The 12,443-nt window shown below is 45.5% G+C and overlaps 1 protein-coding gene across 19 annotated transcripts in view; it reads right to left on the bottom strand.

Moving 5' to 3' along the window:
- Positions 1-12,443, bottom strand: part of ZC3H7B (zinc finger CCCH-type containing 7B) — a 51,534-nt gene that overhangs the window by 22,861 nt on the left and 16,230 nt on the right. For 4 of the 19 annotated variants that reach the window (XM_086885703.1, XM_086885713.1, XM_086885711.1 and 1 more), the window contains exons 6-13: positions 11,634-11,714; positions 10,134-10,190; positions 8,709-8,751; positions 4,563-4,822; positions 2,778-3,126; positions 1,753-1,808; positions 680-842; positions 433-594 (exon numbers count right to left, since the gene is read on the bottom strand). In XM_086885703.1, coding sequence (XP_086741829.1) covers positions 433-594; positions 680-842; positions 1,753-1,808; positions 2,778-3,126; positions 4,563-4,822; positions 8,709-8,751; positions 10,134-10,190; positions 11,634-11,714 — 1,171 coding nt within the window. Of the gene's footprint in view, positions 1-432; positions 595-679; positions 843-1,752; positions 1,812-2,777; positions 3,127-4,320; positions 4,387-4,562; positions 4,823-8,708; positions 8,752-10,133; positions 10,194-11,633; positions 11,715-12,443 lie in introns of all 19 variants that reach the window. The other 15 variants (XM_023934654.2, XM_023934689.2, XM_086885704.1 and 12 more) reach the window with 6 other exon arrangements.

Raw genomic sequence — 12,443 nt, 5'->3', positions numbered from 1 at the left:
GGATACCAGTCTGGTCACACTGTCTGTGGGTACTGTGGGATGGGATGGAGCAAAGGAGCAAGCAGAAAATGTTTTTCCCTAGGTAGAACCACAGCCCTGCCATGGGGCAGCTGGGTTGAGTGGAACTAATGTGAGCACATGTACAGGAGGCAGGTTCTCAGTAAAGCCCATGTCAGCAGAACAGCTCTGAGTGCTCGACTGTGTGCAGCAGCTCACTGAGCCTTTGGAACTCTTCTGCTCCACCACTTTAGAAGCTGCCTGCTCTCCACAACATGGCAGCTCATTGCCCTTCACTGTACTGAGCCATCCAGTCCATGAACTGTACAGCCATGGAAAAGAAGACCCCACAGCCAGTAGGCAATATCAAACAGAATTTCCCTCCCAGTCTCCCCTGGCACAGCCCCTTCCCAGCGACCAACCGCCACAGATCACCTTTGCACAGATAATAGGATCCAACAAAGTTGGTTTTGGTTGGGCGAGGACGAATCCTCTTCCAGGTCTTGTCTTCTGAGTTCTTCAGCCTGCCCAGCAGGATGTCCCGCTTGCACTTGTGCTCCAAGCCTTCCCGATAGGTGTAATCGCCAGCCTTGGGCCCTGCCAGAGAGAATAACCCCATCAGCCAGGGGAAAGCCAATTCCTAGTCTGTGCCAGTGCTCTGGTGGCAGAGAAAATGCATCACCTGTTTTGGGGTAGCAGATATGACAGGCTTGTTTGAAAACATGAGTAGACGCCAAGGGGTTCTTCACCAGCAGAGCTGTGTTGGGCATTACTGGTTCTGGCTGGGACAGCAGGTGCTCGGTGGCCTTGGGCGCAGCTGGGTGACTCACTCCACCAAGGCTGACCTGAGTGAAAACACACACACATCTCTCTGTTCAGCTCTGCAACCACATGGGCAAGAAACCTCTCTAACCCTTTGCCCCGCTCCAGTCTCTCAAAACTTGTCTGATTTCCTCTCTCATCAAAATGTTCACATCTGAAATTACATTTCCAGAAGAGATGCATGCAACTTTTCCAAAGAGAATGAACACTGTGGTGTTTTCACTTCAAAGATAGGCCTCTTTCTTACTGGTAAGAGACCTCAGTTTCCTATCACAAGCCACAAAACAAAATGCCCTCCTCACTCCTTCCCATTCCTTCCATCACAATCTACTCTGCAATGAAAGATTTTTAAATCAACCATATCCCAACCTAAGAAAAAAACCAAACTGCTTATCAGTCAATCTTCAGGGATATTCACATTGATGTTAACAGGGCCAGCAGCTAAGAGGAACTCCAGAATAACTTTTGTTCCAAGCTAACTAATCCTCCCCATTTTTTCCAAGACTGGAGACATAGAACAGAGGCAGAACAACTGAAGAAACCTCCTGACAGGGGCAGAGAGCAGCAAAGAACTTCAGTAGCCTGAAGCCAAACTTGGCTGACTCTGCCCCATCCCTGAGCATTATGTGGCTGCCACATACAGTGGGACCCTGGCCTCCATGATCCCCTGCTGACCCTACAACCTTGGTCACACCACGCTTACCTTGACAATATGGAGTTATGGATAAAAACAAAGATGGAACAAATGTCTTCCCACTGACTCTGTGGGAACCTTTACCTGCCTTGCCACAACATGAGAGGCAACACTCAGCAGGGCAGGGTAAGAAGAGGGGCCCAAATTAACTACATCACCCAAGTGACCACTACCACCACCACTACTACCTTGGCTCCAGAGCACCCTGGGATGTCAGCATGGGGCAGTAGCTCACTCACCGCTGGGGCTGGCTTTTGGCTGCCAGGTGCGTGTCGCAGTTCCTGAGAGCTAGTTTCTTCTGGGTGAAAGAAGAACCCCACAAAACAAAAACAATCATTTCACTCTCAGAAGCAGTGCTACTCACAAAAGGATAAACAACATCTAATTAAATTAATTTGCTTTATTTATTTCACAATGTTTTAAAACTTTCTTCCCAAAGCATCTGTCTAGACTCGGAAAAACTCCAGGAAAGACTTCTTGTCCCAGAAATCCTACTGAACCCAATTCTACGCTGCTGAGAACTGACATTTCTAAAATGGCAACCCAAAGCTGAGGTGAATGTGAGTGTTCAAGTGCTGACTGGCCAATCTCTGCTGTTCTCAAAATACTTTTGCTGTGAATATACTGCAATACTGGGAATAAGTTAACCAAGAAGAAGCCAACTTCCCTCCTGAACAGGAGGGCACTTAGTCTTTGCCCACCATCCATCTTCTCCTTGTGCCATGAGAGTTCAGAACCCCATTTAAGAGGACACTCATTGCCCTGAATCCAGAGATGGGAAACACCCACCTTGGCCTCTATCACTCTGCTCAGCACAACAAGGTCCTGTATCATCTAAAACAGTCATCACCACTCTGCTCACTTTGTGCAAGATGTCAAAGAGTCATTGAGGAGGAAGGTGGAGGAGACATGCTATAGTCCAGCAAATTATGCCAAAGGAAGTGTTCTGGACACCCAGCAATGTTTAAATCTCATCTCTCATCATTATATACCTCTGTGTTCCTTTCTCCTCTTTAAATTTCACTCCATGCTGGTTATCTAGGATTACATAACCTACAGCTTTTCTCATTACTTTTGAGCAAAACATAATCACTTACTCTGTCCAAGACAATTCCCTGCCCTCTTCTACATTTATATTCCTGTTATATACACCAGCAGAGAAAGCTACAAGACAGACATCCTCAGCATTGAAGGAAATAATTCTGGCATGCATTCACAGCTAAGGCAACACGAAACCATATCACCCCTACCTACCCGCACTTACCAATGGTAAAGGAGTCCAAGGTATCCAGTGACCCCCTGCTTGTCCCAAAGGAGTCCAGGGCATCAAGCCGTGTATCTGTGTATGGAAGCAGATCCAGGGAATCCAGCGAATCTAAAGTGGAGCCGCCACTTCCTCCCTGTGGGGCCTCGAAGGCATCCAGAACAGAGGAGGAGGAGAGCTGCTTGGTGGGATCCATTACCAGGCCAAAGGAGGCAGGTGGCAGAGGGGTGGAGACAGGAATGCTGGCTGTCACAACTGGAGGCAGCAGTGGAGTTCCTCCCGGAAACACAGGAATCAACTGGGGCATCTCTGTTGGCAGGTTGGTAGGAATGGTGCCCTGGACCAGAGACTTCAGGGGAGCAGGAAGGAGGATAAATAGCAAATTAGTATTGAGCAGCAAAGACTATAAAGAGATGTCCTGGTTTTGGCCAGCAGAGAGTTAATTTTCTTAGTAGCTGGTACAGTGCTGTGTTTTGGATTTAGCATGAGAACAGTGTTGATAACACACTGATGTTTTGGCTATTGCTAAGTCGTGCTTACTCTAAGTCAAGGACTTTCCATTTCCCATGCTCTGCCAGCGAGCAGGTGCACAAGAAGATGGGGGACAGCATGGCCAGGACAGCTGACCAGAACAGGCCAAGGGGATATTCCATACCACAGAACATCATGTCCGGGATATAAACTGGGGGAATTTGGTCAGGGTCACCAACTGCTGCTCAAGGAAGGCTGGGCATTGGTTATCAAGTGGTGAGCAATTGTACTGTGCATCACTTGCTTCTCTTGGGTTTTATTCCTCCCTCTCTCTCTTTTTCTATTATTATTGTTGTTGTTAATATTGTATTTTATTTTGTTTCAATTATTAAACTGTTATCTTAAGCCACAAGTTTGGGGTTTTTTCAATTATTCTCACTGGGGAAGGGGCAGGAAGAAAGTGAGTGAGCAGTTAGCTGCTGACTGAGGTCAAACCATGACAACAGAGCAACAGGCTCCCAGTGAAGGGCGTGTTGTACTAGCTGGATACCTGGCAGCTCAATCCACCTGCAGACTTCCCACAGACCTTCCAGTTTTTCTGTACTGCAAACAGTCTGGACCAGGATCCCTGAGGAGGTGTTGGATTGAGTTCATCAGTCTGCAAGGCAGTGTCCTGCGCTGGGCACTTAAACCAGCTCAGGTTGAGAAACAAGGCAGACAAGTACACACAGTGTAAAGGCCAGGGTAATGATCACGACCCATGGTGTCTCTCATCAGGGCTTTTCCAACATGAAAATCACTACACTGCCTCCAGACCCAAGATGGCTAACATAAGCAACACTGGCAACTAAAATCCAACATAAATATGAGTACAGATTGTCTATGCAGCTCCCAGACCTGTTCTTAGCTTAGTCTGAGTGCAACCTGCATAAATATAAGGAGATCAGAGCATGCCCACTGTATAAAATACATCCATCATTCCTGCTTCACCACACTAATTTCTACTCTCAGACTTGCTTCAACTTCACGGACCTGAGAGGCCAGATGGAAGGAAATGTCAGGGGAGGGCTACCTTGGGTGTATTTTGAGAGGCATCTCCCTGAAGCTGCACAAAGCAAAGCAGGCTTGGAGAAGGACTCTACATACAGCAGCAGAAATAAAGGAAAGAATGAGTGAGTTTTGCCAGAGGAAGAGATAGGAGAAAAGAATGACAGGAAGAGAACGAGAGGCAGCATGCACGTCCTCATCCTCCAAGGACCTTCAAGGACCTATTTGGAACAAAGAAACAGCAGACCCACACAGTGCCCATCTTACTAGAGGGTATGGTGACCCTTCAGCAAGGGAATCCAGGAGGGAGTCTAGCTCTTCCCCAATGATGTCCCCATCTGTGAAGTCCTCCGTGTTCTCAGGCACTGGCAAGGGTACACAGTCTGGAGACGGAAGCAAGCTGGCAGCAGGAAGTGAGGTGGGCAAGCCCTTTGCATCTGAGTCAGAGGGCAAAGGGGCCATCCCCTCATTCACAGGGATGGAGGTGGCCACAGGAGCTGGGAGGCACTGCAGGTCCATAGAGCAGTCTGTGATGAGAGAGAAACAGAGCCAGTCACCAGGAGAGCCTCTTGCAGGAGGCAAATAGAGCACAACATGGTAAAACCAATTTTGTACAACTCCATCAAATCACAAAAACCAAGTATGCCAATTTTTCTGAGAGGAGAGGCTCTAGGGCTCACCAGTAGCTGAAATACATTCTAAAGGCCAGTGCCCAGTCTAACTGTCAAGATTTGGCAAGCATGAACAGCAACCAGGAACAACAAAAAACCTGTGGCTGAGCAGTTACTGAATTCACTGTGGCCAGGACTAAAGAGGCACATAATACAATTTCTCTATAACCCACCACCTGGCATTTTCTTTAATGTTCCTCACTAATGCATTTGGCAGAGGTCACTGCCTTCTTTACTTCATGGAGCTTTGATATCCCAGCTGAAAGCTTGCTTACTTGCACACCCTCTCTAAAAACCCAGGCATCCTAAACAGAAGAAGATAAAAATCACAAGGCCCTGTTGGAAGGAGAGTCAGAGACTGAGTGGTCAGATCAGGTTGTGCTAACAATCTGTCCCAAAAATCCCCATCAGACTCACTCAAGCTTTAGTTGTCTTTAGCCAAGTAAATTCCCTGCTCCTGAATCCTTCCTGATGTCCAAAAGTGGGAGGTTGCTATCCATTTCTCCCCTCAATACCTGATCAGCAAATGAGCTCTTGGGAACTCGTGGGAGGCAGGGTCGAGTCAGGAAAGAGGTGGTGGTTTTCCTTAAGGTTTCTTCCCCTCTCCAGTACATTACTGAAGTAGTAAGATATTCCCATCATGCAATATAAACCTCTGTTAAGTGAAGTTAAGGTTGCAAGCACATATTCTTCACAGAAGAGCATTTTATTCTCAAAAAAATTAAGTGTTAAAAAAAAAGTTCAAATGTTAGAAATTTGGAAAATGCAGTGTTACATTTGCAGTTCTCAAACCAAGCACCCAAACTACCTTAATTCTGCCCCTGTGCAGATGTCCTGGAATAAAAGAAAAGAAATAAGACAAAGATGCTACCTTCTCCATCCACATCCCATTAGCTGCACTGTAACTGCAACAGACTAAGGCTATAAAAGCAAGGCAAAGTTTGAAAGGAGAGACAATAGCTTTTATTAGAAAGACTGATAAAATTGGGAAAGAAACTAGACAAGCTTTGGAGATATAAAACCTGATCCAGCAAGAAATGCTGCATCTGTCTGTACCAGGTCTGTTCACTCAGCCCCCACGAGAACTTGGCCATCCCCCTACATCAAGGACTGGGTGAGTACGCTCTGTTACTGGCTGCAAACTGCTCTTTTGCTGGCCCAGGAATGTGCTGGTGCCTTCTTAGAGAGCTCAGCAAATTAGCAATTCCAGTAAACCCCCAAGTCCTGAACAAAACAGCAGCAGGGATGACAAACACAGGCATGCCCCCTTATCTCTAACCCCACCAGGAGCACAGCTCCAACCCCTGCAACCTTTCCTCCAGTATTTGTTGTGAATGGTCCATGTGGATGGACCACAGCAAAGGTCACTGTGCAAGGCACTGGAGGCTGAGCCATGACAAAAGCAGGAAAGTGCTGGGAAAGGAAAGCAGGGGTAGTGTCCATGTCTCCATGTCCTCAAGCATGCCACTGAAGGCAACCACATGGTGTACCTTATGGGATCCAACACAGGATTTTGGTGCTGCAGCTGAATGCATTTCCTACAGGCAGTGACACAAAGGAAGGCTGTGCATCAGTAGTAATTTTGCAGCTGCCCCACCAATCTGCCTCGGCTCCAACCCCATGCCCCCTTTGCAGTGATTTCTCTCATCTCCCTTTGGTGCAGAATCCCCAGCCGCCAGGGAGCCAGCTCTCCAGCTTTTCTCATGGCTGGAATCTTGGCCAGATTCCCTGCAGTACAAAAGGATGGCTTGTGCCTTCCCATTTTTCAGATGTTTAAATCTGGAGTACTGACAAGATCCCTACAGAGGCCAACAAGAAGTTCAGAACATGCCGGAAGGGATGGGGACACATGCAGCAGGGAGCAAAAGGGTGCACAATGACAGGGCCCCAAAGGATCCAGCAGTTCAGGCCTTCTCTGAGGAATGAATGAGGCACTGCATTTTCCACTCAGACTGGGAAGCAAAGAACAGAGGCCCTCACACATCCTAAGAGGCCCCAAACCTGGAAACACTGAATGCATGACCGAAAGGCAGACAATAACATGAGAGCTCAGTGCATGTGAAGGGCAAGGAAAAGAGCAGGCACCAACAGGCTCCACTACTTGTAAGTGGAAGAGGGAAGATGTCCACTCCCCTCTGCCCTGACCACCCAAATCCTGTCATTCCTTCAGCCACTCCTCCCACTCTGTCCAATCTCTTTTCCTATCTCTCCTTTCCTATTCCTGCTTTCCTCAGGACATCAGATCTGCTGACCTCACTGACCAGCTGTGATACCCACATCTCACATATTCTCCTTACAGAATGCTCATGCATCCTCTGTATGCATGAGCATACACATGCATAATATGCACCCACATATCATTATAAGGTCAACGAGGGGCTTGTCCATACATCCCCATGAACCAAGTCTCCCATACCAAGCCCCCACAGCTGGTGACTTCTCTGGCCATACACCTGCCTGTCCCCAAGGGGGATGTACACAGCTTTTATAAGCACTATTTCTAGCTCTGTTCTCCAGAACACCAGTGGTTCCCTGGTGCATTAGCTGGCCAGTGGCCATACTGAGCCAGATCTAAGCCATGGTCTCTCTGCAGCACTGGCTGAGTTAATCAGATGACTTCAAGCAAAACATGGAGGAAAAGGCTTCAAGAGTCTGCATCTTAAAACAAAACAACAACCACAAAAACCCTTGCTAAAGAAATCTTTGAATCTGAAACTCTCAGGGTACCCAGCACCCACAGCCATCCTGGTGGTACACCACTCTCTGGGCAATCGGATAACACATAACTACTGTGCTTTTGCAAAGATTTTCTAGCAGTAAAGGCTCTGTCTGCCTGATCTGCAGCAAAGGTGGCATGCTGCTCTTACACCAAATCCAGATTAGATAAAGAGCTTACTGGATGTGGTCATTCATTAGTCCATAGTAGGAGTCCAGTTAATTTTAGCACAGCAAGATAATGTGAAAAACTCTCCTTAATTCACAGAACTGGGTCTCATTATCTCATGTAGCAAGCAGATAATAAATCAGCATTCAACAGAGAACTAACATGCTTTCCAAAGCACCTTAATCATAAAATTAGTTTCTTTCTATAAAAAGAGCAATTGCTACTTGTGGTGGTAAGTCCTCACACTTACCTTCACACACACACAGAGCTACCTTAGGAAGGAACAAAGACTGATGTGCTCAGAGGCAGAAGTTCAGTTCTCCAGCAGGTAAGGTAGCAAGCCCTTCTACAGGGGCAGAGTTAAGGTCACTTGTATCCCAGCGTGAGAAAAGCAACCCTGTTAATCTTCCTTCGTCTCCTCCTGGGTGCCTAACCCTGAACTTGGCTCTCCCTGGGACCCTCCCAACTCCTTTGTTTTCAATTCCTCTACCTCAGTGCGTTGGAGGACCATATGCACTCAGAGCACAAACAACCGAAACTTCACTTTATCTGGACTGTTTTGCCTTGGAGCAGAGTTTCAGAAGCTCTGCCAAGAGCAGCTTTAAGAAAACACAACTGGAGAGAGCTGTGTATCTCAGACCCTTTTGACTCCCAGACGTGTCTCTCACTGGGCCTGGACAAAAAGCTGTTTTTGCAAGAAAAACACTCCTGCTTTGCACCACTTTTTCCTTCTCCTAGTTACCAAAGCTGTGATTGTGCAGAAGACATACAAATGCAGGTGATGAACCTCTCAAGCCTGCCAGCCTGGTCACATACCATATTGAAGCCACAAAATTCTGAGGAGAGAGATATCTTTACCTGTTTCAATGTCATCTATTGAGCCCAATCCATTGGAAGTAGTCTGCAAAGAGGATGTAGGAAAAGGGAGAGAAAAAATATTGTGAGAAATAAATCTTTAATAGACATCCACACTTCACATCTGGGACTCTTTACTATCCTAAATGCATATGACTCTTTCTTTTTCCTTATGGCCTCTTTCTGTGCTGGAACAATAAAGCAAATGAACTTTAGGAGATTCATTGATCCAAGGAACCTATAAATGTTTACCTTCAGCAGCTGACAAACCCTTTTGCTGCAAAGAAAAACCATGCCTGTACAATATCCAACCTTGTGAGCAGCTCCATACATAGAATAGGGTATTTCATGTGTGGGTGGGAACACTGTGTCCCAGGTCCCAGGACACACCAATTGGTCAGCCCACTGCATGGGAGATCTGATTAGCCTGATCTTACACAACGTTCCTTTTCTTAGTTCACGTATTTTGCAATCTAACAACCACAAACTTCTACAGCAAATTCAAAACAGGAAAATGTTTCCGCCAAGACAACTGCTGACTTGGAGCTCAAGGCAAGAAATAAATTGAGTCCATATTTTACAGAAACATAAATAGAGGTACATGTGCCTTTAGCTTAAGCTTAAAAAGGCACAAGTAAAGCATTTGGCTTGTGATACTGCATCTACTACAGTGAGGTTTGCACTATTTTCAGTTCTTATAAAAGGAAAAGATTTTCAAATTAAAAACTAGGCACAACTATTAAAGAAAGCTGACTGGCCTTGCTGGAAAGATGTGAAGCCAAATCACTGAACAGTGAGAGGTAAACTAGTTCTTTCATATTCCATCTTGTACAAAATTACAATGTTTACAGTTTTACTGTTTATTTGCTTTAAGGAGCAATGTGAAGTACCAAACAGCCTGTAAAAACAGCAAGTGCTTGTTTGTTGGGATGATTCTTTGCCCAGTGGTAGAACAAGGAAACCAGCAATTTCTTATATTTTACCTTAGTATTTGTACACTGCCCTGCCCAGCTGGATCTCCCAGGACAATAGAAACAATACATAAGCTGTGTATGTACCTTGCTCAGTACATCACAGGATTTAATTTTATTTGTTTCTTCAGCAGTTGCACTCTCTGACTGTTACGTAGCATTGTTGTTAGAAAAACTTGAAAACAGAAATTTATTTAAAATGCAAGAGAAAGCAAACATTCATAATAACTAAGAAAAATAACCATCTTTGGTGATCTAATTACCAACATAAAATATGATGTCAATAGAAATATTTTCAAATAAATTAATTTCTTGGCCATATCCCTTAAAAGCAGAAAACACTAATTAAAACAGTTAAGACCTAAAAAAAAGTTATAAATCTACATGTAAATCAAACTTTAAAGCATTCTAGTAGCACAATCCATATACAGTAACAATCACAGGCTGCAAACTCTACCTGGTTTGATGAATTGATTGATGTGCCATTACTGAGTAGTGAGAATGTTTCCAATTCCTGCTGCAAGGAAGAGCGAGGTCTTAGAGCAGAATTCAGCCCGAGAATGCTCACAAACTAGGTAAAGCTGGGTCACAATATGGTTTCCTTCTAATCACTGCCCAAAAATAAAAGCCACCCCAAAATGTTACCCCACTGTGACACAGGAGTACACGTTTGTCAACACTGAAAAGGGACATTTAATTGCTCTGTATACCTCAGAACCCACAACCCACTGACCCACAACCAGAAGGCAAAAAACTTCCTTGAGAAACAGATGGGTTTGCTTCTCGTTAAGAAATTACTACTTTGAGAAGGCATTATTGCACCTGAGTGAAAGCTAGAACTCAATACAAGAGATCACAAAATGTGAACAAAATACCAATCACAGAATTTCAAATAATAAAAAGCATTATGGAATGTTTAATTTTCATATATCTAACATACAGGTGCTCTAAGCCCATCTCAGCTGAGTAACATGACGGCAGCAGAAAAGGTGGTAAGGCCAACATCTCATTTCTTCGAGATGGAATCATTTGTGGAAAGCTGCTACAAGATCAAGGAGTTTTCTTAGGTAGGCAAATCACACATGAGGTTTGTTGAGGAGAGGATTAACATATTACAGCCAGATTTACCCTCAAATCTCTCTGCAAACTCGATGCCCACCAATCACTCCACCTCATGCTACAAGGGTGCCCCTCTGCAGATGGAACACGCTGTTTGTTTAACACAACCCCTTGCTTGGGGCACAGGATGCAAATGCAAACATCAACCTCCACTACTATCTCGTGTTCTCTGCTCCTGAGACCAAAATATGTGATCAAGGCAGCTTTATGGGAGAGCAGCTTTATGGCTAGCAGTGGCCTAACGCCCTCTAGCTCCATCTCAGGGTACACATTTAAACACCTACAGCACTTCCTTGTAGAGCCAAGTTACGGATCCAGTCACTCGTGTTAATTAGCTTCTGAGCAGGTGTGTACCCGTTGTTCTCCCAAAGCCAAGCTTTTCCCCCACCATAAAGAAGTGTACACCTAAAAATGGGGCAGGAATCCTTCACAATCCACTGCACTACAGAACCAGCCATGCCTCCAATGCAGGAGAGGATCCCATCCCTCTCATTGCATAACAGGGAGAGGACTGTGATGCAAAACCTGCTTTTGGATCAGGCTAAATGTTCCTCTACTGCAAAAAAGACAGTAGGCATCTACTGCATCAGAAGTTTCTCCTGCAGCACCATCTGGGGACTCAGGAAACATCCTGGCAGCAGGCACAGAGCAGCAATGGGGTTAGATATGGATCAAAGCAAAGTGAGTCAAAGCGTCAGGACAAGGAAGATTACCAGCAGCCTGCTAGAGTTTGCAGGGTTGTGTACACATGTCTGTAACTGCAGAGCAGCACCTACCACCTCTGCCAAAGTAAATTTGTACAAGCAAAGGATAGCCCTTAAGACAAAAGAAGTCATACCTGAGGTCTTTTGTATGCTTTTCGAACCCTCAGTCCCAGCTTCTGGGCAAGCTCCTGTCCCAGCTGTGTGACACTTTCATCCTGTAGACAAAACCATTGACAGGACACTTTCAGTTTTGCCTTTGTGGCATACAGAATGAAATAAAGAAGAATACAGGAAATTTGGCTGCACCAAGAACCCTCAACTTCAGACAGCAGCAGGTAGATAATTTCCAGAACAGTCCCAGGAGAGTCCAGACAGACTTCAGCATTCTTGTTATTCAGTCTTGCCAAGATGCTGCAGTTGCACCAGGAGTTTTGCCCTACACTCAGTCAGTGCTGCAGAAAATCAAAATCAAGTTATGTGCTTCAAACAAAGCACCCACTCTGTGAAAACAGGGTTTAGGAATCCTGCTGGCAAGCTGGCTGAAGGAGCTGCCAAGGCTGGCTGCTGATACAGTTTCCACAAGGTCTCCATGCCTGGGGGGAGCCTACATGTCTTCCCTCTCTGCCAGCTGCAGAGTTAATAATCATTTTTGATATGCAGACAGTACCCACTAGCCTGTTTTGCTTGTTTGTTTTTAAAGCTGAAACCAAGTCTCAGTTTTCAACCTACTAACTAGAAGGCATTTTGACTGTCTCCAGCTCCAGTTAAAGTGCCTCAGCTTAGTCAAGCAGATCCTTCAGCTTTCCCCACTTGTGTAGCATTTTACCATCCTCCCTGCCCAGTGTCCATGCCCACTCACACACCACCATGGGCTTTCTGCCCAGACTAACAACCTGCCACAGTCTTCTACAGTTATATATCACCAGCAACTGCTTCTTTCTGCT

Source organism: Cyanistes caeruleus, chromosome 4 (assembly GCF_971803275.1).
Source record: "Cyanistes caeruleus chromosome 4, bCyaCae1.hap1.1, whole genome shotgun sequence".
In the NCBI taxonomy this organism is placed as follows: Eukaryota; Metazoa; Chordata; class Aves; order Passeriformes; family Paridae; genus Cyanistes; species Cyanistes caeruleus.
The sequence above is the reverse complement of the archived record's forward strand: the minus strand, read 5'-3'. Positions and strand labels throughout refer to the sequence as shown.